Genomic DNA, 24,392 nt, shown 5'->3' with positions numbered 1-24,392 from the left:
AATTGCACTCAAGGCAGCTATTACTATTAGTACTATCTTTGCTTTCTTTGCCACAATAGTTCTATTTCTATTTGCAATTCTTTTGTATTTTGCGATTTTCTTCAGTTCTTTCTCTTCTATTCTGACTCTTTGGGTTCTTTTATTATACAGCATGAGGGTGTGGGAGCCAAACACATTTCTACAAATGAATATTGAAATTAGATGCTAATACCTTATTTTATAGCATTCTAACATCTTTAATGTTCGAAAATAATCATTTTTTATAAATTCAGTAAGACAAGGAGCGTGATTAGTATCAAGAGAAGTGCTTAGGGACATATTGGGCTGCTCTTGAACATCATGTTGCTTATTTCTGCTTTATTATTTTTTTCATGGATGGGACAGATGGATAGACAAATTTCCCTTTTATATAAGCATACATTCTGTTGAACATTATGAATATGTCTGTGCTTTATATTAGAAACATGATAGGGAGTGCCTATTTGGAAAAGAATGTTTTAGTTGCTGTATTGTGGAAATTTCTTGGGACAGATTTTATCAAATGTGGAACAAATCAGTGCAGCTAGTCAATTGCTTTTATTTATGTTTGTGTTAAGAAAGCTGCATATAAGAAACTGAAATATAAAGCAGCGTATAAATAAGGTTCCCCAAATTACTGGCTTGCAAAAATATTTTAACGTCCCAATGATTACCATAAAAACAAGCTTCAAAGGAAGGCTGACAGAGGATCACTGTGCTTCCATGTTAATTGTGGAGGAAGAGAATTCTTTCATGACTAGCATGGTAACCAGATTACAGGAGGAAAAATTAAGCCAGTGTTCTCTTTGCTGCTGTTAATATTACTAAGTTCAGAATGAAGTGCTCAGTTGCTTAGCAACATGATGCCTGAAATCATTCAGTGCTGTGTCTTCTCCATTTTTTAAGAACAACTATCCAAGCACCTAATTTACTATTTGAATTGAGTGAAATGTTTTAATAGATTGATATAGATTTCATGGAAGCCCCAGTCTAAGATGTAATTCACTGAAGATCTATGAATACTATTTTAACTCTATTAGAGGAGCTTTAAAATTAAAAATAAATATTGGTTTATTGCCTTTTCCTAGCTTTCTTAATTATTTATAATTGCAGCCAATCAGATGATGATTCTGGGTCAGCATCTGGATCTGGATCTGGTTCAAGTTCTGGAAGCAGCAGCAATGGAAGTAGCAGCCGATCAGGAAGCAGTGATTCAGATTCTGGTTCAGAGTCTGGCAGTCAATCAGAATCGGAGTCTGACACATCCAAGGAAAAGAAAGTCCAAGCTAAACATCCAAAGGTTGATGGAGCTGAGGTAAAATGAATGAATTATTTATAATTGACACTATTTTAAATTAATACTGTATTAACAGCATATGAAACACAATTGGAAATGTAATAGTTATTTTGTTTTAAAATACACTGCAATGCTGGAAAAAGTAATTGATAGAAGCATTGCACAACATGCATTTATTTATAGCTGCTCATTTTAAGTACATAATTCTAAGGGTGAACAATATATATAAAAACAATATAACAACCCAGAATCAATTAAAATAATACAGCATGAGAGGACAAAAACCTGGTGTGTCCTGACCCTGTAGCATCTAGTGAAATGGGCATAAACTCTCAGAAATGGATAGTCCCACAAATAACTTGGGTATGCCAAATAGGCCTTTAAAGATAATAACCAGCAAATTGAATTGTACCCAAAAGTATACTGGAAGCTAATATAGATTACCCCTTGGTGCTTTTGCCGGCAAACTTTGCAGCTTCCAAGTATGCATGTGTTACTGCATTGTGTACTAGTTGAAGCTTCTGAAACTTCTTCAAGAAAAAAGCTTATTTCAGTAATACATTTAAAGGCCATTAAGATGTGATTGACAGTAAGAGCAAAGGGTGCAATAGATGTACAAAACAAGTCTATACAGAATCTCTCCAGGAAGAGCTGGGTGTCCAGAAGGACCCCCAGGTTGCACTTCCTCCACTTCTGGAGGAATGTATCTATTTAGTATTAAAGATGAAGAATCACCAGACCCAAGGAGCCCCAAGGTCTTATTTTAACTAGGGTTGAACTTGAATGAACTAGGGTTAACGTGTTCCCTTCCATTTAGTCTCAATACCCAGGGGGAGGGCCTTCTCTGTGGGTGCGCCGGCCCTTTGGAACCAGCTGCCTGTAGAGCTTAGGACTGCCCCTGACCTTCGCTCATTCCGCCGGGACCTGAAGACCTGGCTCTTTGAGCTTTCTGGCCTGGACTGAGAGTATTAACTGGGGTTTCAATTGTATTTTAATTGGGGTTTTTATTTCAAGGTTAATGTAATCATTTTAATTGTTTTTAATTTTTGTAATTTGCTGTATTGTTTTTTAAAAAATCTTGTGAACTGCCCTGAGTCCTACGGGAGAAGATCATATATGAACCGTGACCAGGGGAGCTTTTGCCCAGGTTCGCCTGGTCCGCCAGTTGCGACCCTACCTGGACCGAGATGCCCTACGCACAGTCACTCATGCGCTCGTGACCTCCCGTTTAGACTATTGCAATGCTCTCTACATGGGGCTGCCCTTGAGAACCATTCGGAGACTACAACTGGTGCAGAATGCGGCCGCGCGAGTTGTGATGGGGGTTTCCCGATACTCCCATGTAACACCTCTACTCCGTGAGCTGCATTGGCTTCCGGTTGCCCTCCGGGTGAGATTCAAAGTGCTGGTGATGACCTATAAAGCCCTAAATGGCTTGGGTCCGGGATATTTGAGGGAACACCTGCTGCCAGCATCAAGTACCCTTCGTCCAGTGCGCTCGCAGAGGGAGGGTCTTCTCAGGGTGCCACCGGTAAAAGATTGCCGGCGGATAACACCCAGGGTGAGGGCCTTCTCTGTGGGTGCGCCTACCATCTGGAACCAGCTGCCCGTGGAGCTCAGGACTGCCCCTGACCTACGCTCATTCCGCCGGGACCTGAAGACTTGGCTCTTTGAGCTCTCTGACCCAGGCTGAGAATTTTAACTGGGGTTTTATTTTCAGGGATAATTTAATCTTTTAATTCTCTTTTAACTTTGTATTTTATATTTATATGATTTTAAAATGCCCTGTAAACCGCCCTGAGTCCTTCAGGAAAGGGCGGTTTATAAATCTAATAAAATCTAAAAAAAAAAATCTAAGTCTAATAAAATAAAATAAATAAATAAAATAAAATAACACCTCAAACCACTAAGTAAAAAACTTGACAATGTCAGATGCACAAAACAAATCCATACAAAATCTCTCCAGGAAGAGCTGGGTGTCCAGAAGGACCCTCAAGTTGCACACCAATTCTGGGGGAATGTTCCCTACCTAGTATTAAAGATGAAGAATCACCAGACCCAGGGAGCCCCAAGGTTTTATTTTAACTAGGGTTGAACTTGAATGAACTAGGGTTAACTTGTTCCCTTCCGTGCAGTCTCAAACCACTAAGTGAAAAACTTGCCAATGTCACTTGTGACAAAGATGAATATAAAGCTGAGGATTGTTAGCATATTGATTGTTTTTCATCTGAGGGATAACTTCATCCAGGGGTTTTGTGTAGATTTTAAATAGGAGTAGCGGGGACCTTAAAGCAACCCACAAAATAATCCAGTACAGCCAAGTGCTTTCTTGGTTCTGCTATAAAACCTAATCTAATGCCAAATGGAGAAGGATCTGAGCAACTTTTGACAAAGCAACTATGCTTAGAATAGTTCTGAAAGTTACCTTGAAAGACTTCCTCCAATCCCTCTTTCCCAAGGAGAGATTTGATCACTTAAAATACTGCTATGGCATAATAAATGCATTGAATGAGCCCTCTTTAATATGCTTTGTGTCTATACAAGTAAGAGAAAAAAAGTTGATCTAGAATTATCTAATTTATTTACTTGTATTTACCAAACCCATGATTAAATGTTTCAGTTGGAAATAACTTTTGAAATTTTGTTTAAAAGATAAACTTACTAAGTGTGGCACAAGAAAGGTAGCCTACTGGAAATATTTTTAACAGTAATTTGAATTTGTTTCAGTGCTTAGTAGCTGTTGAAGTAAACAAACACAGCATCATTTTTAGCCCTCATTAGGAGCTTCAAAAACCTTATATAGATTTTTTGTATATAAATTACTGACAAAAGTAATAAAAATTAAGCTTTGGGAATTATTTTGCAATATACACTTTACAGTAGTTGAGCAATTGTTTACTGTAATGCAATAAGATTTCTGTTTGCTTTCATTCAGAAACTGTCTTACTGAATTTATTCTTATATTCCTTTTTTCCTAAATGAATTCATACAAAAAGAAAGTTCAGATGTTGTTTGTTTATATTAAACTTCTATATAATCAAACACTGAGAGTGTAAGAATATAAAAGCAGTCTGGTTCTAGAGCAACTTTACTCACTAAATGTCCAGTTAAATGATCATGTCTTGAAATAGCTTTTATAACAAGGTAATGTAAAGATCACTGGAGTGATTCTTAGGAGACCATTTTCATAAAGGAATTCATTTGCTAAAAAGATCCTACTCCTAATAACTAAACTATGAATTGGGACCATGAGTAGGATATTTCCATATAAATTTAGCATGCAAGTTTGTGGAGGATAGGTGGTTGGATATTGATAATTATAGTTCATATGTAATAATTTATATGTAGCACTTTCTAGTGCAAAATTATTAATTATGGCAGCCACAGATGTTTCATTGCTGTATGTAGGCTGCAGCCAGATTGACATTGATCTTAGATAATCATATTTTTATAAACATTCTTGTAGTTGCTGGCTACAAACCTTTTGTCTAAAAAAGGGTAGTAATTTGAAAAAGGCATCTTTCAAAGAAGTAGAAATATTTTTAATAAAATATAAGGTGCTAACCACTCACTTGAACCATTTGTTTAAACATATTTAGGTTTATTTATTATAATAGGTTACCTACTGGTTCTTAATATCCATAAATATTTTTCTCAGTTCTGCAGATATGCAGTAACTGAAATAGATCCCATAAACTCTGATTAGATAATGCCCCTCTAATTGTGGTGCACAATTTTGGAGTGGATGCAGGTAGTGTTTTACAATAACAACTAATTTGTGTGTCAGGCTAAATCTTTTTAGGATTTAGAATAGATATGAATAAGAATGGAATGGAAAGGAAAGGAAAAGAAAAAATAATAGGAGCTGGAAGGGACCTTGGAGGTCTTCTAGTCCAGCCCCCTGCTCAAGCAGGAGAACCTATACCATCTCAGACAAGTGACTGTCTAGCCTCTTTTTTAAAAAAATCCAGTGATGGAGTGTACACAATTTCTGGGGACAAGCTATTCCACTGGTTAATTGTCCTCACTGTCAGGAAATTTCTCCTTAATTCCAAGTTGCTTCTCTCTTTGCTCAGTTTCCAACCATTGTTACTTGTCCTGTACTCTGGTGCTTTGGTTAATAATGTGACCCCTCTTCTTTGTGGCAGCCCCTCAAATACAGAAATAATGCTGTCATGTCTCCCCTTTTCTTTAGACTAGCCAAACCCAAGTCCTGCAGCCATTCTTTGTATGTTTTAGTCTCCAGGCCTTTGATCATCTTAGTTGCTCTTCTCTGAATTTTTCCCCAAACTCTCAATATCTTTTTTGTGATATGGTGACCAAAATTGGCTGAAGTATTCCAGGTGTGGTCTTACTAGGGTTTTATAAAGAGGTACTAGTCCTTCGTGTGATCTTGATTCTATGCCTCTGTTTATACAACCCAGGATTGTATTAACTTTTTTGGTGCTGCTGCACTCTGCTGGCTCATAGTCAAGTGATTGTCCACTAGGACTCCAAGGTCCCTCCAACAGTTTGTTTTTTTTTATTACATTTATATCCCGCCCTTCTCCGAAGACTCAGGGCGGCTTACAAGCTTAGCAGTTACTGTTTTTAAGCCAGGTCTCACCCAATCTGTACTTGTACCGTTGATTTTTCCTGCCTAAATGTAAAACTTAGCTTTTCTCCACATTGAAACTCATTTTGTTGGATAGGGCCCATTATTCAAGTTTGTAGAGATCTTCTTGGATCCCGAGTTTGTCTTCTGGGGTGTTGGCTACTCCTGCCAGTTTGATGTCATCTGCAAATTTGATGAGTTCCCCTTCAATTCCCTCATCTAAGTCATTGATGAAGATATTGAAGAGTACCCAAAGCCCCAAAGCAGCCCACTTGCTAGTCAGAAAGCACTGTTTATTAAAGATGGGGGAGAAATGGGCCTTCCACATGGTAGACATGTTTTTCCTTTATTATTTCTGTTAGGTTACTTTCACTGTAGGAATGATACTGCTACCTACATTCTAGCTATTTGCTGATTTACTTCATTGCCTAATGCTCTTCAGTAAAGTAAGAAATAAATAGCTTCTATCTAACCAGAGAATTCATTAAGAAATAATATTAGCAACTACTGCCATTATCTTACCATTCTGTAATGTTTTTACATGTATCCTACTTCAGTTTTGGAAATCAAATCCAAGCATTCTTGCTGTACAGAGGTCTGCAATGCTCAGGAAACAGCAACAGCAGTCAAAAGCAGCATCCATAAATAGTGGGTCAGAAGAGGTAAATAATCATAATTGAATTTCATTTTTTTAAATAATTCAATAATTAAAGAAAAAATGGAATGTTTCTCATTAAAGAAAAGTTACATTTGAGATTTATGACTAGAAGCTCTTTAGATAATAATTGTTTCCTTAACTTAGAATGGCATTGCATCTTTACAATTGCTTAGCAAATCTATTTCTTCACGATTCTAATGAATATGCTTTAATCACTGTATAAAAGTTAAAGTCATTGACAGCACAATTTTTGATACAGTTGCCTTTTAATGGATCTTTATAGTTGGTTTTCTTTATTTCTGTTTGCAGCCTACAGTTCCTTGGATATTTGGAATAACTATATATGAATTTGTCAGGCAGAATATTCATTTAATGAATTGTTATTATTAAATTAATAAGGTGATAAAGTTCATACATGTTTTTTACTGTTTAGGAATCATCAAGTAGTGAGGATTCTGGAGATGACTCATCCAATGAAATCAAGAGGAAGAAACATAAAGAGTAGGAAATAAAAATTTTGCTTCATAAAACTTTATTTCATTTACTCCATGCCTACTAATGCAAGTTTATTTTCAGAGATATTTTCTTTATTATCCAAGGAATAATATTCTTATACTTCTTCATTGGTATATTTTCTATAATCACATCAGGATTTGTATGGAAACATTCTAATGAGAGAAGTTCAGGCAACTACAGCAGAACAAAAGTGTGACTAACTAGTTTATGTTCCTTTTCAGCAAGTTAAAGAGCAGTACAGTCCCTCCCACCTCTTGATTTTAAATCTAGGAAGTGTAGATTTTTCTTACCGCCATATTTAAGAGATGTTGAGAAGTATTTGATGCTTAATGCAATATGGGGGGAGCTCCATCTCTTTCAGCTTGCGAACATAATAGGAGATTGTTGTAAGGGGCTTTAGTTTGCAGGTCCTTTAGTATAAGAAATACATTTTAAATTATATCAAAACTGCTTTATTTCAAAGTAATAGTAGAAAACATTATAAATGCAAGAATGAATCCACTCTCTCAGATTCAAATTCAGGACAAATGCTGTTAATAGTGATGCTTGCTGGAGATAGAAAAATATTTATTGTAGCTAATGTCTTGTATAAGCTTGTCTCTTTAAAAAAATCATTACTATGAATAACAGTTACAGAAGAATGCAGCTACTTTGTTAAGCAACCTGCCTTTTTTGTTTTATTTTTAAAAAATCATCTATATTTATTATTTAAAGTAGGACAAAGAAACTCTTTTTTCATTGTTTTTGGGGGGGGTTCTTTTCCCACATCGACACACCACAATCTCAGAAATGTAAATTAGCAATCCCTCTGTGGTATTATTTTGTAAATGCCACTTTTCCGTATACTTAACATTGTTAATGTAGCAGTTATCATTGTAAGGAATTAGTTAATGCTTTATGTTAATGATTTAAATTATTCATGATTAAGTATTGTCATGTGAAAAATTGAAAAGTTATATGAAGCTGAAATACCCACAAAAACTTTAATTGTTCATTTCAGTTTACTTAATTCAAAAATAATATTTTTATATTTAAAACATTTTGCATACTTTTCCTGTAAACCTTTTATAATAACTTTTCTGCTAGTTCAATATTGCTCCAAAATATGGTGGATAGTAATGTCCTTTTTGTGAAACTCAGTACTGAAATGCTTTGGTTTTTATTTTTAGAACAGATTGAGAATTTATAGTTAAATATATTTTTTTCTGTAATTTTAACCTGAATAGTGAAGATTGGCAAATGTCTGGATCAGGATCTGTTTCGGGAACGGCTTCAGATTCTGATATGGAAGAAAGCAGAGATAAAAGTAGTTGTGAAGAGAGTGAATCTGATTATGAACCAAAAAATAAAGTCAAAAGCAGGAAGCCTCCAAGTAGGTAGGTAATACCACTTTAGAAAGTAAAAGTTAATATTGAAGAATCCTTTAGGGTAAATGTTCACTCAGTAAATTATCTCTCTATATGATAGGAAGCTGGATTTTAAAAAGGAACATTTAATTGATGGCCTAGATGAGCAAAGCTCTAATATCAAATGAAAATCTCAGTTTTCAGAACAACCAAAGTACAATCTTGGATTGATACATCTTGAGCAGTACATGTGCTCCAATAGAAATGAGTGCATGTTGCCACAAGTCTCCACATCAACTGCATTAGTCAAATTGCCAATGGTTGCCTCAAATGGATATCTTAGAGATTTTATGGATAGTTTAATCTGTGTTAGAGGGAATTACTTTTTGTGCTCATTGCTAAATTATAAGACAATGAGCTGTTACTTCATCCTCATTCTTCTGTCATAAAAGGAGGAACAAATCTATTTCTTACCAAACTGTTCCCTTAATTTTCACAATCTACCGTGTTTCCCTGAAAATAAGACTGGGTCTCTTTTTTTTCCTCCAAAAGAGGCACCAAGTCTTATTTCCAGGGGATGTCTTACTCTCCTCCGGCACTGACAGTCCGGCCCAGCCAGTCCACTTTTTCTGGGGCTGAAGGAGCAGCTGCATTCTAGCCTGTATTTTGCAGTCAGGCCTTTCCGGAAGGCCTATGCAGCCAAGTACCGAGTTTTGGATTCAATGCATAGCTCGGTCCTTGACTGCAGAGCTCTTGCAGAACCAAGTGATGGACTGAAACCATAGCTCGGTTCTTGGCTGCACAGGCCTTCCAGAAAGGCCTGTGACTGAGAAATGCAGGCCTGGCTACAGAAGACGCCACAGAAGAAGTGGGCTGGCGAGGAGAGGCCTGACTGCAAGGTAAGTAGGTGCATAGTGCATGAGGCAGATCCACAATCCTACCCCCACCTTGGTTGATTTTTAAGTGTGTGCCTCGCACCAAAACTATATTAGGCCCACCCCCAAAAATCAAGCTAGGGCTTTTTTGGGGGGGTAGGCCTTACTTTTGGAGAAACACGATAGTAGCGCTATGAATCTAGGCTTTTGCTTATTGAACTTTGGGGCATGCAATTCTGATAATTTTCTAGATGCTACTGCTGAGTAGCCAGCCAAATCTGACATTTTCCTAATTTAATTTGCTTTTATACATTACAGTGTATTTGTAAGTCAGGATAACATGTTTGGTTCCAAATGATAGTTGATATATTAATCTAACATTGATTGAGAGTGTGGTGGCGCATCAGCTCCCTCTGTTCCTGGAGGAAACTGATTATCTGGACCCGTACCAATCGGGCTTCAGGCCCGGACACAGCACGGAGACGGCATTGGTCGCGCTGGTGAATGATCTCTGGAGGGCAAGGGACATGGGTTGCTCCTCTGTCCTGGTCCTATTAGATCTCAGTGGCTTTCGATACCATCGACCATGGTATCCTGCTGCGGCGTCTCAGGGGGTTGGGAGTGGGAGGCACCGTTCTACGGTGGTTCTCCTCCTACCTCCAGGGCCGCTCGCAGTCGGTGTTGACAGGAGGGCAGAGATCCGCCCCGAGGCCTCTCATTTGTGGAGTTCCTCAGGGGTCGGTTCTCTCGCCTCTCCTGTTCAACATCTATATGAAGCCGCTGGGCGAGATCATTCGTGGTTTCGGGGTGGGGTATCACCAGTACGCTGATGATACCCAACTTTTTCTTTCCACCCCGAACCAACCCAGTGATGCCCTCTCCGTGATGTCCCGGTGCCTGGAGGCGGTCCAGGTCTGGATGGGGAGAAACAGGCTTCGTCTCAATCCCGCCAAGACTGAGTGGCTGTGCATATCGGCATCTCGGGTTAACCAAGTTATTCCACCTCTAACGATGGGGGGTGAGGTGTTACCCCCCGTTGATAGGGCTCGCAACTTGGGCGTCCTCCTGGATTCACGGCTCAATTTTGAAGATCACATAGGAGCCGTGACCAGGGGGGCTTTTGCACAGGTTCGCCTGGTGCGCCAGTTGCGTCCCTATCTGGACCGAGACGCCCTACGCACAGTTACTCATGCGCTTGTGACCTCCCGTTTGGACTACTGTAACGCTCTCTACATGGGGCTGCCCTTGAAGACCACTCGGAGGCTTCAACTGGTGCAGAATGCGGCCGCGCGAGTTGTAATGGGGGTTTCCCAATACTCCCATGTAACACCTCTACTCCGCGAGCTGCATTGGCTTCCGGTTGCCCTCCGGGTGAAATTCAAGGTGCTGGTTATTACCTATAAAGCCCTACATGGCCTGGGTCCGGGGTACTTGAGGGAACACCTGCTGCCGGCTTCAAACGCCCTTCGCCCAGTGCGCTCCCACAGGGAGGGTCTGCTCAGGGCTCCGCCGGTAAGAGATTGCCGGCGGGTGACACCCAGGGATAGGGCCTTCTCAGTGGGAGCGCCTGCCCTCTGGAACCAGCTGCCGGTGGAGCTGAGGACTGCCCCCGACCTCCAATCATTCCGCCGGGGCCTGAAGACCTGGCTCTTCGAGCTCTCGGGCCCAGGCTGAGGAGAAAATTATTTTAATTGGGGTTTTTAATAGCACAGGGTTGATTTAATATTTTTTAACTTGGCTTTTAACTTTTGTATGTTTGATTTTTAACTCCCTGTAAACCGCCCTGAGTCCTCAGGGAAAGGGCGGTATATAAATGCAATAAAATAAATAAATAAATAAATAAATAAACATTCCAGGGAGCACATGGAACATCATAGTTGAGTTTCCAGCTGCTTTTTTTCATTATAAATGCTATAGAGAAATCCACTGGATTTTGATAAACATCAATTTGCCTATAGGGGGAATAGGTCGACAGACGATGCCATAGCTACTGCTTTACACTCTGTAGCAAGTCATCTTGAGAAACCTGGAAGTTACATCAAGATGCTTTTTGTTGACTACAGCTCGGCTTTCAACACCATTTTGCCGAGCATTCTCATCGAGAAGCTGACTGACTTGAAATTCTCCCCCTCCATCTGCGATTGGATTCAAGACTTTCTTAGGGACCTGTTACAAACAGTGAGGGTCGGGTCTGCTTTGTCCACCTCCCTGAAGCTTTGCACCAGCACGCCACACGGCTGCGTGCTTAGCCACTACCTGTACTCTTTGTACACATATGACTGTACACATCATGTGACCCATCTACTGCAATAATTAAGTTTGTAGATGATACGACCGTGGTGGGTCTTATTACAGGTGGGGATGAGACAGCATACAGGGTGGAGGTACAAAAACTATCCATACTGTTAGGCATATGGTGTTAGCCTACAATGTTGGGTTGAAAATATATTAACCATAATGCTATGACTTTAAGAAGTTAATTGGCCAATGGGTGTGTAAGTGTTTTCATGGCCATAAGAGGAAGCTAGGTACGTAGCTTCTCTCTCTCTCTCTGAATTCACTGATCTCTACTATTACTGTTTTTGCTCTGCTGTTGGTTTACTACTGTTGTAAACCTGAACTGTGTATTGACCTCTGGACCGGTAAGAAGACTTTGTAGTTTGGATTACTCCTTGGACTGTTGCTATTGTGTATGACTTGGACTGTTTATTTTTGACTGTGCATTTTTGTTTTTACACCACCTCAAAGTAAAATACTTTTTGCTTTTAGAACTCAGTGTATTTCTGTGTGTGATTTTTACTGCTCTCAGTGCCCTTCCTTGTCTGTGCAACTCTTTGGTAGCACAAGGAGACCTCTGCACAACAAATTCCTTAACACTGGTTATGGGCCCAGGCCTGTACTGAGAGTAAGTACACACAGTATTCCTAGCTGAGTTGTTTTGGTGTAAAATGGCACAAGAACTGTTGTCAGGCATCTCCTGGATAACCCGGTTGGATGGGACAAACTATGTTTCCTGGTCCACAAAATGCTGCTTGCTTTTGCGCAAGGAAGGACTATGGGCTGTTGTAAATAACCCACCAGATACTACTGCTTGGGATCCAGATGACGAAGAGGATGCAAAGAAGTTAGACAACTTTAAACGTAGCAATGAGAAAGCTCTTTGCATTATTGGACTAACACTGAATGACCAGCAGCTTGTCCATATTCGTGGTGAGGAGTCTGCTGCTAGGTGTTGGGATGTTTTGCGAAGGCTTTATGTTCGTGACAGTGTGGGTGCACATATACACCTTACACGTAAGCTGTTTAGGGCTCGTCTGCAGAAGAATGGAGATATGCTGACCCATTTAAATTACATGAAGGCAACTTTTCAAGAGCTTCATGAAAAGGAGCTGATTTTTTCAGAGTTGCATCAGGTCTACATTATTCTGTCATCTTTGGATGAGAGTTATGATGAGTATGTTTCTTCTTTGGAAGTCCTGACCAGAGAGGAACTGACATTGACTAACATTACTGGGAGACTGCTGGAAGAGTCCAGAAGGAGGCGTGACAGAGACCAGCTGAGAGAAACACAGCCATGAGAGAAGCAGCAATTCACCACTGCTTACAACGTCAAGAAATGTTATTCTTGTGGGGCTAGAGGGCATATAGCCAAATTCTGTAGAAAGGGTAGAAAACAGAATGTAAATAGCAGTGGGAAGGCTAAGAAGGGCATTGGTTTGGCTATTTCTGGTGAATCAACATCCAGAAATAATGAATTGTGGGTTGTTGATAGTGGGGCTTCACAATGCATTACTAAAGAGAAAAAGAGGTTTGTTAATATGAAAAACAGCAACCAATATGTTTCACTGGCCAATGGTTGGAGGATGAAGGCCTCTGGTGAAGGTAATTCCTATTGTCCATGCATTAATGAACAGTTACCTATGTTATATATACCTAAGCTAAGATTCAACCTGTTATCTGTAAGGGAATTGGTTAAGGTTGGGTTTGTGGTAACATTCAGAGGGGAGCAATGCACTATTGAGAGGAATGGAACCTGTGTAACTGCTAATTTGAAAAATGGTTTATTCGTTCTCACAAGTAACCAGGTTAGTACAGTTAAAGCTAACTCGATATGTGAGAACAAGAAGCCACATGATGAATGTATACATTTATTGCATAGGCGGTTAGGGCATGTAAACTTTAACTCACTACGTAAAACAGTTGAGTTAGTAGAAGGAATTAAACTGAAGCCATGTAGTAAGTATTTGAATTGCAATGCCTGTAATCAGGAAAAGAGTAAGGCAAGTCCGGCAAACAGGATAAACAGCTTCAAAACAACTGTACCTTTGGAAGTTGTGTTTGCTGATTTAATTGGACCCATGAAACCAAGTTTAGGAGGGTCATGTTATGTTTTAAGTATATTGGACCACTACTCTAGATATGGTTTTTGTTATCTGCTTAAGTCAAAGGCAGACACTTTCCAACAATTTGCAAACTGGCTGAAGTTCGTGGAGAGAAAAACAAAGAGAAAGGTTCAGTGCATAATTACTGATAATGGTACTGAATTTACAAATAAGTATTTTGTTGATATGCTACAATCAGCTGGCATTGAGCATAAACGTTCAGCCCCTTATAGGCCACAACATAATGCATTTGTTGAGAGACGTGGGCAAACGTTACAAGCCATGATGAGAACCATGTTACAAGATTCAGGCTTAACAGATAGACTGTGGGGGGAGGCAGCAAAATGTGCAAACCATGTTCTGAATATAGTTGTTAATACTTCTACTGGTAAAATACCATATACTATATGGCATGGTAGAAGACCACACCTTGATTACATGCACACGTTTGGCACCCCAGCTTGGGTCCACATTCCTGCACAACTCAGGAGTAAAGGCCAACATAGGGCTAGGCAATTATACTTCGTAGGTTATGAAGCTAATCACAGATCCTATCGTTTCTGGGAACGAGGCACAACTAATGTATATAACAGTGCTAGTGCAAAATTCCTTGAGCACGTTGGTTGGGATAGGTTAGAGCAAGTAACTGTTAATACTGATCCTCTAGTGTTTGAGGACTCCTCTGATAACGTAACTAGTAATGATAATACATCTCCTGTAAATATAAAAGATGAAGAGGAGATAGGGGAGATAAAAAATGAATCAGAGGAAGGAAAGGAGTCAGAAACTCAAAGCCCTGTAATTCCTTGGCGTTCAATGCGTATCAGACATCCACCTGATCGCTATGAAGCTAGTATAGTATGTCAAGTTAGTGTAGAGCCATCTAACTATGATGAGATCAGGATGTATCCTGAAAAGGAACAAGCATCATGGAAAGCTGCAATGAACAGGGAGTTGAATTCTTTGGAGAATCTTAAGGTTTATGTGAAAGCAAAACTGCCACCTGGTGAGCAAGCTATAGGTTGTAAATGGATATATAAAATAAAGAAGGGTGTAGACGGAACTATAACCCATAAGGCACGTTTGGTTGCACAAGGTTTTGCCCAAACTACTGAGGATTATGACGAAGTGTTTGCACCCAGTCTAAGGGCAACTACTTTAAGAGCAGCTTTAGTATGGGCGGCTAAAAACCAATATATGGTTAATCATGTAGATGTTGAAACTGCATATTTACATGCTCCATTGCAACATACTATTTATTTAAGAATACCACCAGGATTGACCAGTGATAGAGACCATGATTGTTGGGAATTAAAGAAAAGCCTCTATGGATTGAAACAATCAGGCTATGAGTGTAATACATGTTTAGTTAATGAGTTAAGTGCAATAGGTTTTGTAGCCAGTAATGCTGATCCTTGTTTGTTTAGAAGAGAACACAACGGAGCATTATCTTTTATTTTATTATTCACAGATGATATTGCAATAATAACAAAAACTGAGTTAGAAGCACAAACTATCATTTCAAGATTGCAAAATAAATTCACAATTAGAAATCTTGGAGAAATTAGCCACTATTTGGGGTTAGATATTGTGAAAACAAATAGGGGTTTTAAGGTGTCGCAAGCCAGTAAAATATCTCAGTTATTAAAGAGATACAACATGGAAATGTGTAAACCAGCAAAAACTCCGATGGCTATGGATTTTAAGGACACTAATGTTGAGAGTCCTGTATTTGATAAGACTATGTACCAATCTTTGATAGGAAGTCTTATGTATCTGAGTAATTGGACTAGACCTGATATTTCTTACTGTGTAAATCAATTAGCTAGGTACAACAATAATCCAACTGTTAGACACTGGCAATCAGCTAAACGAGTATTAAGGTATTTGAAGCAAACTATTCACTACTCGTTATATTTAGAGCCAAATCGTGAGTTAATCCTTACTGCATATGCAGATGCGAGTTTTGCCTCTGATTCAAACACTCGTAAATCTACTTCAGGGTTGGCTGTAATGTTGGGTGATTCTTTGATTGGATGGAAGTCTATTAGACAAAAACACATAAGCTTATCTACAATGGAGGCTGAATTTTCATGTCTATCAGTGTTATGTACAGAACTGCTAGTGTACAAACAATTATTGTTAGATATGGGTTTAAATGTAAATGATCCATTCATTGTATATGAGGACAATCAAGCTGCGATAAAGATGGCTAATAATGCTGCAGTAAGAACAAGATCTAAACATACTGATCTTCGTTATTTAAATGTCAGACAATGTGTCAAAGATAAATTAATACAGTTAGAGTATTGTCCATCTGATGTAAATATTGCAGACCATTTTACGAAGGTACAAAGTGCTGTGAAACACAATGCTAATTGTGAAAGAATGTGCATAAGATTGTAAGAGTTATATATTATTCTACCCAAAGGGGAGAATGTTAGGCATATGGTGTTAGCCTACAATGTTGGGTTGAAAATATATTAACCATAATGCTATGACTTTAAGAAGTTAATTGGCCAATGGGTGTGTAAGTGTTTTCATGGCCATAAGAGGAAGCTAGGTACGTAGCTTCTCTCTCTCTCTCTGAATTCACTGATCTCTACTATTACTGTTTTTGCTCTGCTGTTGGTTTACTACTGTTGTAAACCTGAACTGTGTATTGACCTCTGGACCGGTAAGAAGACTTTGTAGTTTGGATTACTCCTTGGACTGTTGCTATTGTGTATGACTTGGACTGTTTATTTTTGACTGTGCATTTTTGTTTTTACACCACCTCAAAGTAAAATACTTTTTGCTTTTAGAACTCAGTGTATTTCTGTGTGTGATTTTTACTGCTCTCAGTGCCCTTCCTTGTCTGTGCAACTCTTTGGTAGCACAAGGAGACCTCTGCACAACAAATTCCTTAACACATACGGTGTTGTTAACGACAACTTGCACCTGAACATCGGCAAGACAAAAGAGATCGTGCTAGACGTCCAGAGGAAAAAGGAGGAACCTGCCCCACTTTACATCGGGGAGGATTGTGTGGAGAGAGTTTCCTCCTTTAAATTTCTGGGAGTCTACTTCTGCGAAGATCTGACCTGGAAAGTTAATACAACCCAGGTGGCCAGAAAGGCCCAACAGAGGCTTCACTTTCTCAGGGTCTTGCGGAAGAACAGGGTAGAACAACGGCTTATGACCCTCTTTTGCCAGTCTACTATAGAGAGCGTCCTCTCGTATGGTATTGTGGTTTGGTATGCTGGTCTGACAGCCGCGGATAGGAAGGCATTACAGAGGGTGGTGAGCACAGCACAAGACATTGTGGGCTGTCCCCTGACACCACTGGATGACATCGCCAGGGCTCGCTGCCTTGAAAGAGAGGAAAATTCTCAGGGATCACTCACACCCTGGAAGGTATCTCTTTACTCTCCTACCATCGGGTAGGAGATATAGGAGTATAGCCAGCCGCACCAACAGGCTGAAAAATAGCTTTTATCCATGGGCTGTTAGACTTTTGAACGGGAAATAATTTTTATAAACTTTATGCATAATTGACTTGCGAGGCCGGTGTGTTGTGCAATTAGTTCACACGGTGTAATAAGATGGAGGGTTTGTGTCACTGTAAGCTGTGGGGTGGGGGCACGAAGGGAGGCTCAGCCAATCTCAATGTATACATGGTTGTACTTTGACAATAAAGGTTCATTCATTCATTCATTCAGTGTTTGGATCACTTTGATAGGTAGGTTATCCATTATTCAGCATCCAAACTACATTCCTCATTTATTTCAATACAGTACTATGTCCTGTTCCATGTGAAAATGAATGGGCTGAAATTGTACAGGAAGAAAAAAAAATGTGAGCGGATGATAGAGCAGTGAAGTTGCTTGGTTTTAATACTTTACAGTTTTCAAGTTTTTATTCAAGAAATTTATAAAAAAAATCTCAATATTTGTACAGCTCACAGTTTTCTAAGAATACTCATCAGTCATTTTTCCCAGGCATTGACTAGAGAATATTTTGAAAAATTATTTTTCTATTATTTTTATTATTTAAGAATAAAACAGAAAAGTGGAAAGAAAACTGCAGTGCAGAAAAAAAGACAACTTGACTCATCATCATCATCATCAGATGATGATGATGATGATTATGATAAAAGAGGTTCTCGCCGCCAGGCAACAGTAAATGTTAGTTATAAAGAAGCTGAAGAAGCAAAGACGGATTCAGATGATCTCCTAGAAGTCTGTGGAGAAGATGTCCCACAACCTGAAGAAGATGAATTTGAAACAATTGAAAAATTTATGGATAGTCGTGTTGGACGAAAAGGAGGTAATCTTTAATTTACACTAATAAAATGTATTCATAATTGTTATAGTTTTGTTTTGATTTTATTGCAGTGTACATTGAATGGCTATAGACTATCTCGAGGCTATATGGCGAGGTATCCTAAAATAACATTAAATACATATTTTTCTATGTAAAATAACTGGAAAAAAACAAGATATAAAGGGTTTCGTGGTTTACTAATTTTATTGATAAAAAGGACTTATTTTCTTTAGGACACTTAGACATTATTTGTATACTATGTGGTATAGAGGTAGTCATCAAATTTCAACTGTTCATTTAGTGACCTTCAAAGTTACAATGACACTGAAAAAAGAGACTTATTGTTTTTCACACTTAAGATCATTGCAGCATCCCCGTGGTTATATGATTGGATGCTTGGCAACTGGCATGTATTTATAACAGTTACTGTGTCCTAGGGTTACGTGATCACCTTTTGTAACTTTCTGACAAGCAAAGTCAATGGGGAAGCTAGATTCACTTAACAATTGGGTTACTAACGTAGCATCTGCAGTGACTCACATAACAACTGTGGCAAGAAAGGGCATAAAATCAGGCAAAACTCAACTGTCTTGCTTAGCAATGAAAATTTTGGGTTCAATTGTAAGTCAAGGACTATCTGTACTCTTCTGTTGAGGAACTGTACCATTGAATACGTGGATTGAATAATCAGTTACTAGTGATTAGGATAACATTAAACAACTAAGCATTTGTATGTATGGGTGTGTGTGTCAGTCTATCTATCTTTCCAAGGAGAACATGGTTAAAGTAAGCAGTCTTGGGGTGGGGCATCTAAAACACAACTAAGCTGCTCCCTGTTAAATGCCAGGCATGAGAAGGTGAAAATCTCCATTGAGAACTTCTGAGAGATAACAGAGATACAGCAGATAGCACTTAACCATTTGGCACACAATGTATCTCTAATTGCAGATAGTCCTTATTTAACTACCACCATTGAAAGCAGCAGCTCTGTTGTTAAGTGAAGCAGTTGCAAAGTGGGGAATCTCATGGTAACTTCTTTCCTTTCCACTCTCCCACCCTTTGGAATGGTCAGCAAGAAGGGATTTTTTTCCTTTTACATTTATTGGAGAGAAAAGGATTATCAGAGAGTAAGAAGGCACACAAACAGCCATGCATACAGACTGGTGTATTCCTCATTGTGTCTACTTACTCATTTGTTATCTCTTCCTCTCTACTCTTTCCACTTGTATGAGGGGGAGGAAGAAAAAAAACAAGTAAGGTACAGAGGAGATATTATTACTTGTCTCCTCCCCACTTGTTTAAGCATTTTCTCCTCTCTGCAAGGAAGGGGAAAAAAGGGGGGGGGGAATCAAATGATTTATCTCTCCTGTGTGGTTGACCTGCTTTTTTCTTCCCTCTCCCCCTCCATTCGGAGTGGAGAGATTTGAGAAGGGATCACAAGCAAGTAAGCAAGCAAGCAATGGGGAATACAATGAGCAGTTTGAGTAGTGTGCTTGCAGCTCTCAGCCCGGAGCCTACTCATGGCTGCTACCTTTCAGTGTGTATTTTTTGTTGTGTGCCCTGATTACTTTCTTGATAACCCTTTACTCTGCAATTTCTCAATTCTGCAAGGGGCAGGCACAGATGTTGTGTATTAACTGTAAATGGTAATCATGTGATTCTGACATTGCAAAGGGTGTAAACCTGAGCATTGGTCATAAAATTATTTTTTCATCAGTATTATAACTTTGAACAGTTGCTGAACAAGACAATCAGTAAGCAAGATCTACCTGTATGCTAATGATTGCCCATCATGAAGAGGAAACTTCAGCTAATCAGCATCTCTAGTCCAAGGTCCTGACTTGGTTATCTTACAGTAATCACTATAGTTTGTTTTAGATTGATTGAAATTACATTAGTCAATTCTTTGGTAGAATAATATTATTTTTGTGAAACTTTTAATTTGACACTGCATCATATGATTACATTAAATTCATCTGATATTTTTCTATCTAATAATAGTACAGTTTTTTAAAACTATGACTATTTTTCTCAGCAACTGGTGCTACAACCACTATCTATGCAGTTGAAGCTGATGGAGATCCAAATGCAGGACATGATAAATCAAAAGAACCTGGTGATATGCAGTATTTGATTAAATGGAAAGGTTGGTCCCATATTCATAATACCTGGGAAACTGAAGAAACTCTAAAGCAGCAGAATGTTAGAGGAATGAAGAAACTGGACAACTATAAGAAAAAGGATCAGGAAACTAAGCGTTGGTGAGTGCTTGCAAATTATCATAACATATTTTTAACATAATACTTTGCATGTTATATAAGGCAAATGTAATTAAATAATTTACATTTTCAAATTCAAGGTATGTCAGTACTCTTGATCGCCAAATTCAGGATATCTTCATTGGTTTAGCACAGATAGGCAATCTTGGCTCTTTTATGACTCAGGAATTCTGGGAGTTGGTCCATGAGTCATAAAAGAGCCGAGGTTGCCTACCCCTGGTTAAGCAGAAGAATGAATAGATTTTATTTGAATGTAAAAAATAATAATAATACAAGTAGTCCTTGACTTACAATCCCAGTTGAAACCAGATTTTTGTTGCTAAGCAAAGCAGTTGTTAAATGAGTTGCACCTGAATTTATGACTTTTTTGCCAATGTTGTCAAGTGAATTACACAGTCATTAACTGAATCAATGGTTTCCTCACTGATTTTGTGTTTTGGTAGCCGACTAGGACAGTATAAACTGATTATGTGGCCATGGACGCTGCAACTGTCATAAATGCATGCTGATTGCCAATTTTTTATCATGTCACTATAAGGATGCTGTGACAAATCATAAGCATGAGGACCAGTCATAAGACATTTTGTCAGTGCCATTGTAACTTCGAACAGTTGCTAAATAAATGGTTGTAAGTCAAGGAATCCCTGTAAATCCACGTAAAATTAAACTTTAGAGCAGGGTTTTTCAACCTTTTCACAGATTGTACCACTTTTCGGACATGACAATATTTGAGTACCACCAGTGCTTAGCAAGGTAGCAAAAACTTGATGACTAAAAAAAGAGGGGCCAGGGATTTGGGGTTTTACTGATTAGATTCATTTGTTATTATAAAAATGGCTATTTTATAATATTATTGAAAAGTCAAAAGTTCATGTTCAATATTAATGCTTCCTTCTACTGCAACAGAGGAAGACTGTTTTTCCCTTCTCCCCCCTTTTTCCTCCCCACTGTCCTACTATTTGCTTTTGTATTTTATTCTATAATCTAATAAAATATTACAAACTGTACAAAAAAGGAAAAAAAGTACCAGTTTTAATTTCTTGGGTGGCTGTTCCTTTGCTGAATCACTTTCCCTTTGCACTGACAAATGTATGATGAATTTATCCATGTTTATTAATATGCACCACTACCAGCCTAGCTCAGGGTTCTTCAAACTTGGCACTTTTAAGACTTGTGGACTTCAACTCCCAGAATTCCTCAGCCATCATGACTGGTTGAGGAATTCTGGGTATTGAAGTCCACAGGTCTTAAAGTTGCTAAGTTTGTAGACACCTGAGCTAGCTGGTCGGTGCTTCTTAGCTCTGCTTCCACAGTGTAGTAAGAATGCACCCTCCCCCCCATCCCTTCCCTGTACCCTTAAAGACACAGGAATCAAGTGCAAAGCAAGAAAGGCTCACAAAATAAACACATAAACTCTGCTTTTTTTTCCTTTAAGCTGCCTCAGGCATGTTACTTGTCACAATGTTGCAATCTGGGACTAAAAGGCTCCTGCAGTTAAAATTAAGCCTGTTTACCTTGTCAAAGGAAACTTTCTAAAAGCCATAGACAGACAAGATTAGGGGGTAAAACTAATTACATTTGTTTAAAGGGATTAAACACTTTGGACTCATTGCTAAAATACAGACTAAAATATTCCAATAACCAAAGCACACAAAGGAGCCTCTGAATTACAAAACTCTGTAAAAAAATCCTTATGGTAACCCAATCAAGCTGCTAGCTGATCCAGAACTAAATAAATCCACCTCCTTTCTGACATGCCGGCTTTTCATTTCATCAGCACTGATTGCATTCTCCTGGCTGGAGAAAACAAACCAGGGGACCCTTTCTTCCAGCAACAGTTGCTGCTGCTTCTCCGGCCCTGTTTCTTCCTTGCCTGCTAACCTCTCCTTCTCTTTCCCTGTTGTCTTTTTTTTCCTTTCCCCGCCCAATCCACTTCCTTTTATAGCCTCTCTTCTCCCCCCCCCTTTTTTTTCTTCAGTTTACCTCCAGCTCCATGCTGCTTCAGGAAGCACCAATCAGCTGGAGCCAATTAGCTGGAGCTGGGCTTCTGGCTAGCCCAGACAGTCCTGCAGCTGGTTCTCCCTCAGGCTTGGGTCGCTTTGGCTCATTCCCCTCCCTTGCTACGCTTGGCTAGCAGTCTCATACCACCTGCCACATGGCAAAGTACCAGAGGCAGTATGTGTACCACCTGTTGAAAAGCCCTGTTTTAGAGGGATACAGCTTTACCATATTTTTAAACATATTAGATGAAAATAAATATCCATCATCTTTACTGAACACTTAGGGATATGTTATTATTCTAAAAAGCTATTTAATAAAGTGGAATCTGTTAAGACAATTCTGCTGAAGTTATGAACATATAGGGTTGCACAGTATATCTCCTGCCATAGTCTGCATTAGGAAATAATAAGAGAATAATTCTTTACATTGATTCATGTTGCACAAAATGTGTAAAAATTAATATTGAAAATTTTATAGTCAGAAATGTACAGCTGAAATATTAGCTGTGCAATATTATTGGAAAATGCATTGTTGATTTTTTTAACAATAGTAAACATTACTATTTTAGTACTATTTACTAAACTTGGTTGGCTAAGTTATAATATGTTGGTGAAAAGATTCATTTTATAAAAATGAGATGACTTCAGTCTACAGCAAGATGGTGGCTTGTTTTTAACTGTATGAAAAAAAGATATTAAATATAACTTAGTTCTGGCTCAGTTATGCATAGTCATTAAAATGTGACTAAGATTCCAATTATGGGTGTACATGAAATAGAAAATCTTTTTAAAAAAAAAAACAAAAAAGAAAGTCCAGTTGCCTCTTGAAAAAGCACCTTTAGGACAACTGTGACCTGGATGACTGAGAATCTCCATAGACTTTTAAAAACACTGAAAGCAAATCATGGATTCCAGAAATTCTGCTTGAAGCATTGTTGGGTCAGCCTGAATTCAGCAGAAACAAAACCCCAGACATTTTAGTTGTTTCAGGAGTTTTTAGATTTTTTAAAAATCCCACCTTTATTAGTTTTATAAATAACTCAGGGTGGTGAATACTCTTCCTTCTCCTATTTACTCTAGAGCAGTGATGGCGAACCTTTTAGAGGCCAAGTGCCCAAACTACAACCCAAAACCCACTTATTTATCGCTGGGTGCCAGGTGGGCGTGGCTGTGGTGGGTGTGGTCACCTCAATATCGCTCGTGGGGAGGGACACCTGTGGGGGGCAGCTGGTTGAAGAGGGACAGTTGCCACCTCTGAGGCATGGTGGGGGTGCCCACAGGGAGGGCTCTGAGTGCCGCCTCTGGCACCCGTGCCATAGGTTCGCCACCACTGCTCTAGAACAACAACTCTGTGAGAGGAGTTGGGCTGAGAGAGTGACTGATCCAAAGTCATCCAGCCAGCTTTCATTCCTAAGATTGAACTAGAACTCACAGGTTCCTGGTTTATAGCCTGGTGCCATAGCCACTCAACTAAACTGGTGTAAATCAAAAAGTTTTAACTGAAACAAAATCCAGAGGGATTCTGGAATTATTTTATAGGGCGAGTAAGTCAAGATTTGTGCATGTCGCCCCATTTTCTTCCAAGTGGCCTTTGTGCCAACCCAACTATCTTCCCAGCACTCTCCCCTTTCAGCCACTATCAATCCATATCTGACAAGTCTGACCACCCGTTTTCCCAGAACTTTGCCTCTTTCTTTTCCCCTGCCCCAATTTAACCATCAGTGCCAATGTATTAGCCTGTGTGCACATTTTTAATTATGAAACTGACTACTGTAGCAGTAAGTAACAGGTTCTCAGCATGTGTATTGTCTGTTATATAATCTTCACAGCCTGTCCTTTCCCTTAGCCATGACTGTTAACCTCCATACCTGCTATTTTCAAAGAAATTCCTTAGCTGTGATGTTCACACACTCTTACCCACACATTCTACTTTATATATTGTGGTGTTTTGGTCCATATCTAGAGTCATACAATCCTGTTTCATTCTCATTACAAATTTGGTGGGAGGGATTTTGTCCCACTCCTTTTTGCAGATCCTCTCCAAGTCATTAAGGTTTCGAGGCTGACATGTGGCAGCTCAAAACTTCAGCTCCCTCCACAGATTTTCTATGGCATTAAGGTC

The 24,392-nt window shown here is 39.0% G+C and overlaps 1 protein-coding gene across 3 annotated transcripts in view; it reads left to right on the top strand.

Annotated features, from left to right (window-relative positions):
• The window catches only part of CHD1 (chromodomain helicase DNA binding protein 1), an 84,110-nt gene that overhangs the window by 9,866 nt on the left and 49,852 nt on the right, over positions 1–24,392 (top strand). For 2 of the 3 annotated variants that reach the window (XM_081320547.1, XM_081320546.1), the window contains exons 2-7: positions 1,132–1,333; positions 6,467–6,571; positions 7,001–7,068; positions 8,310–8,459; positions 17,723–17,994; positions 20,027–20,252. In XM_081320547.1, the coding sequence (XP_081176673.1) occupies positions 1,132–1,333; positions 6,467–6,571; positions 7,001–7,068; positions 8,310–8,459; positions 17,723–17,994; positions 20,027–20,252 (1,023 nt within the window). The remainder of the gene's footprint in view (positions 1–1,131; positions 1,334–6,466; positions 6,572–7,000; positions 7,069–8,309; positions 8,460–17,722; positions 17,995–20,026; positions 20,253–24,392) is intronic. The other variant, XM_081320548.1, reaches the window with a different exon arrangement.

Source organism: Vipera berus (assembly GCF_964194415.1).
Source record: "Vipera berus genome assembly, chromosome: 2".
In the NCBI taxonomy this organism is placed as follows: domain Eukaryota; kingdom Metazoa; phylum Chordata; class Lepidosauria; order Squamata; family Viperidae; genus Vipera; species Vipera berus.
This window is presented reverse-complemented; position numbering and strand designations above follow the sequence as displayed.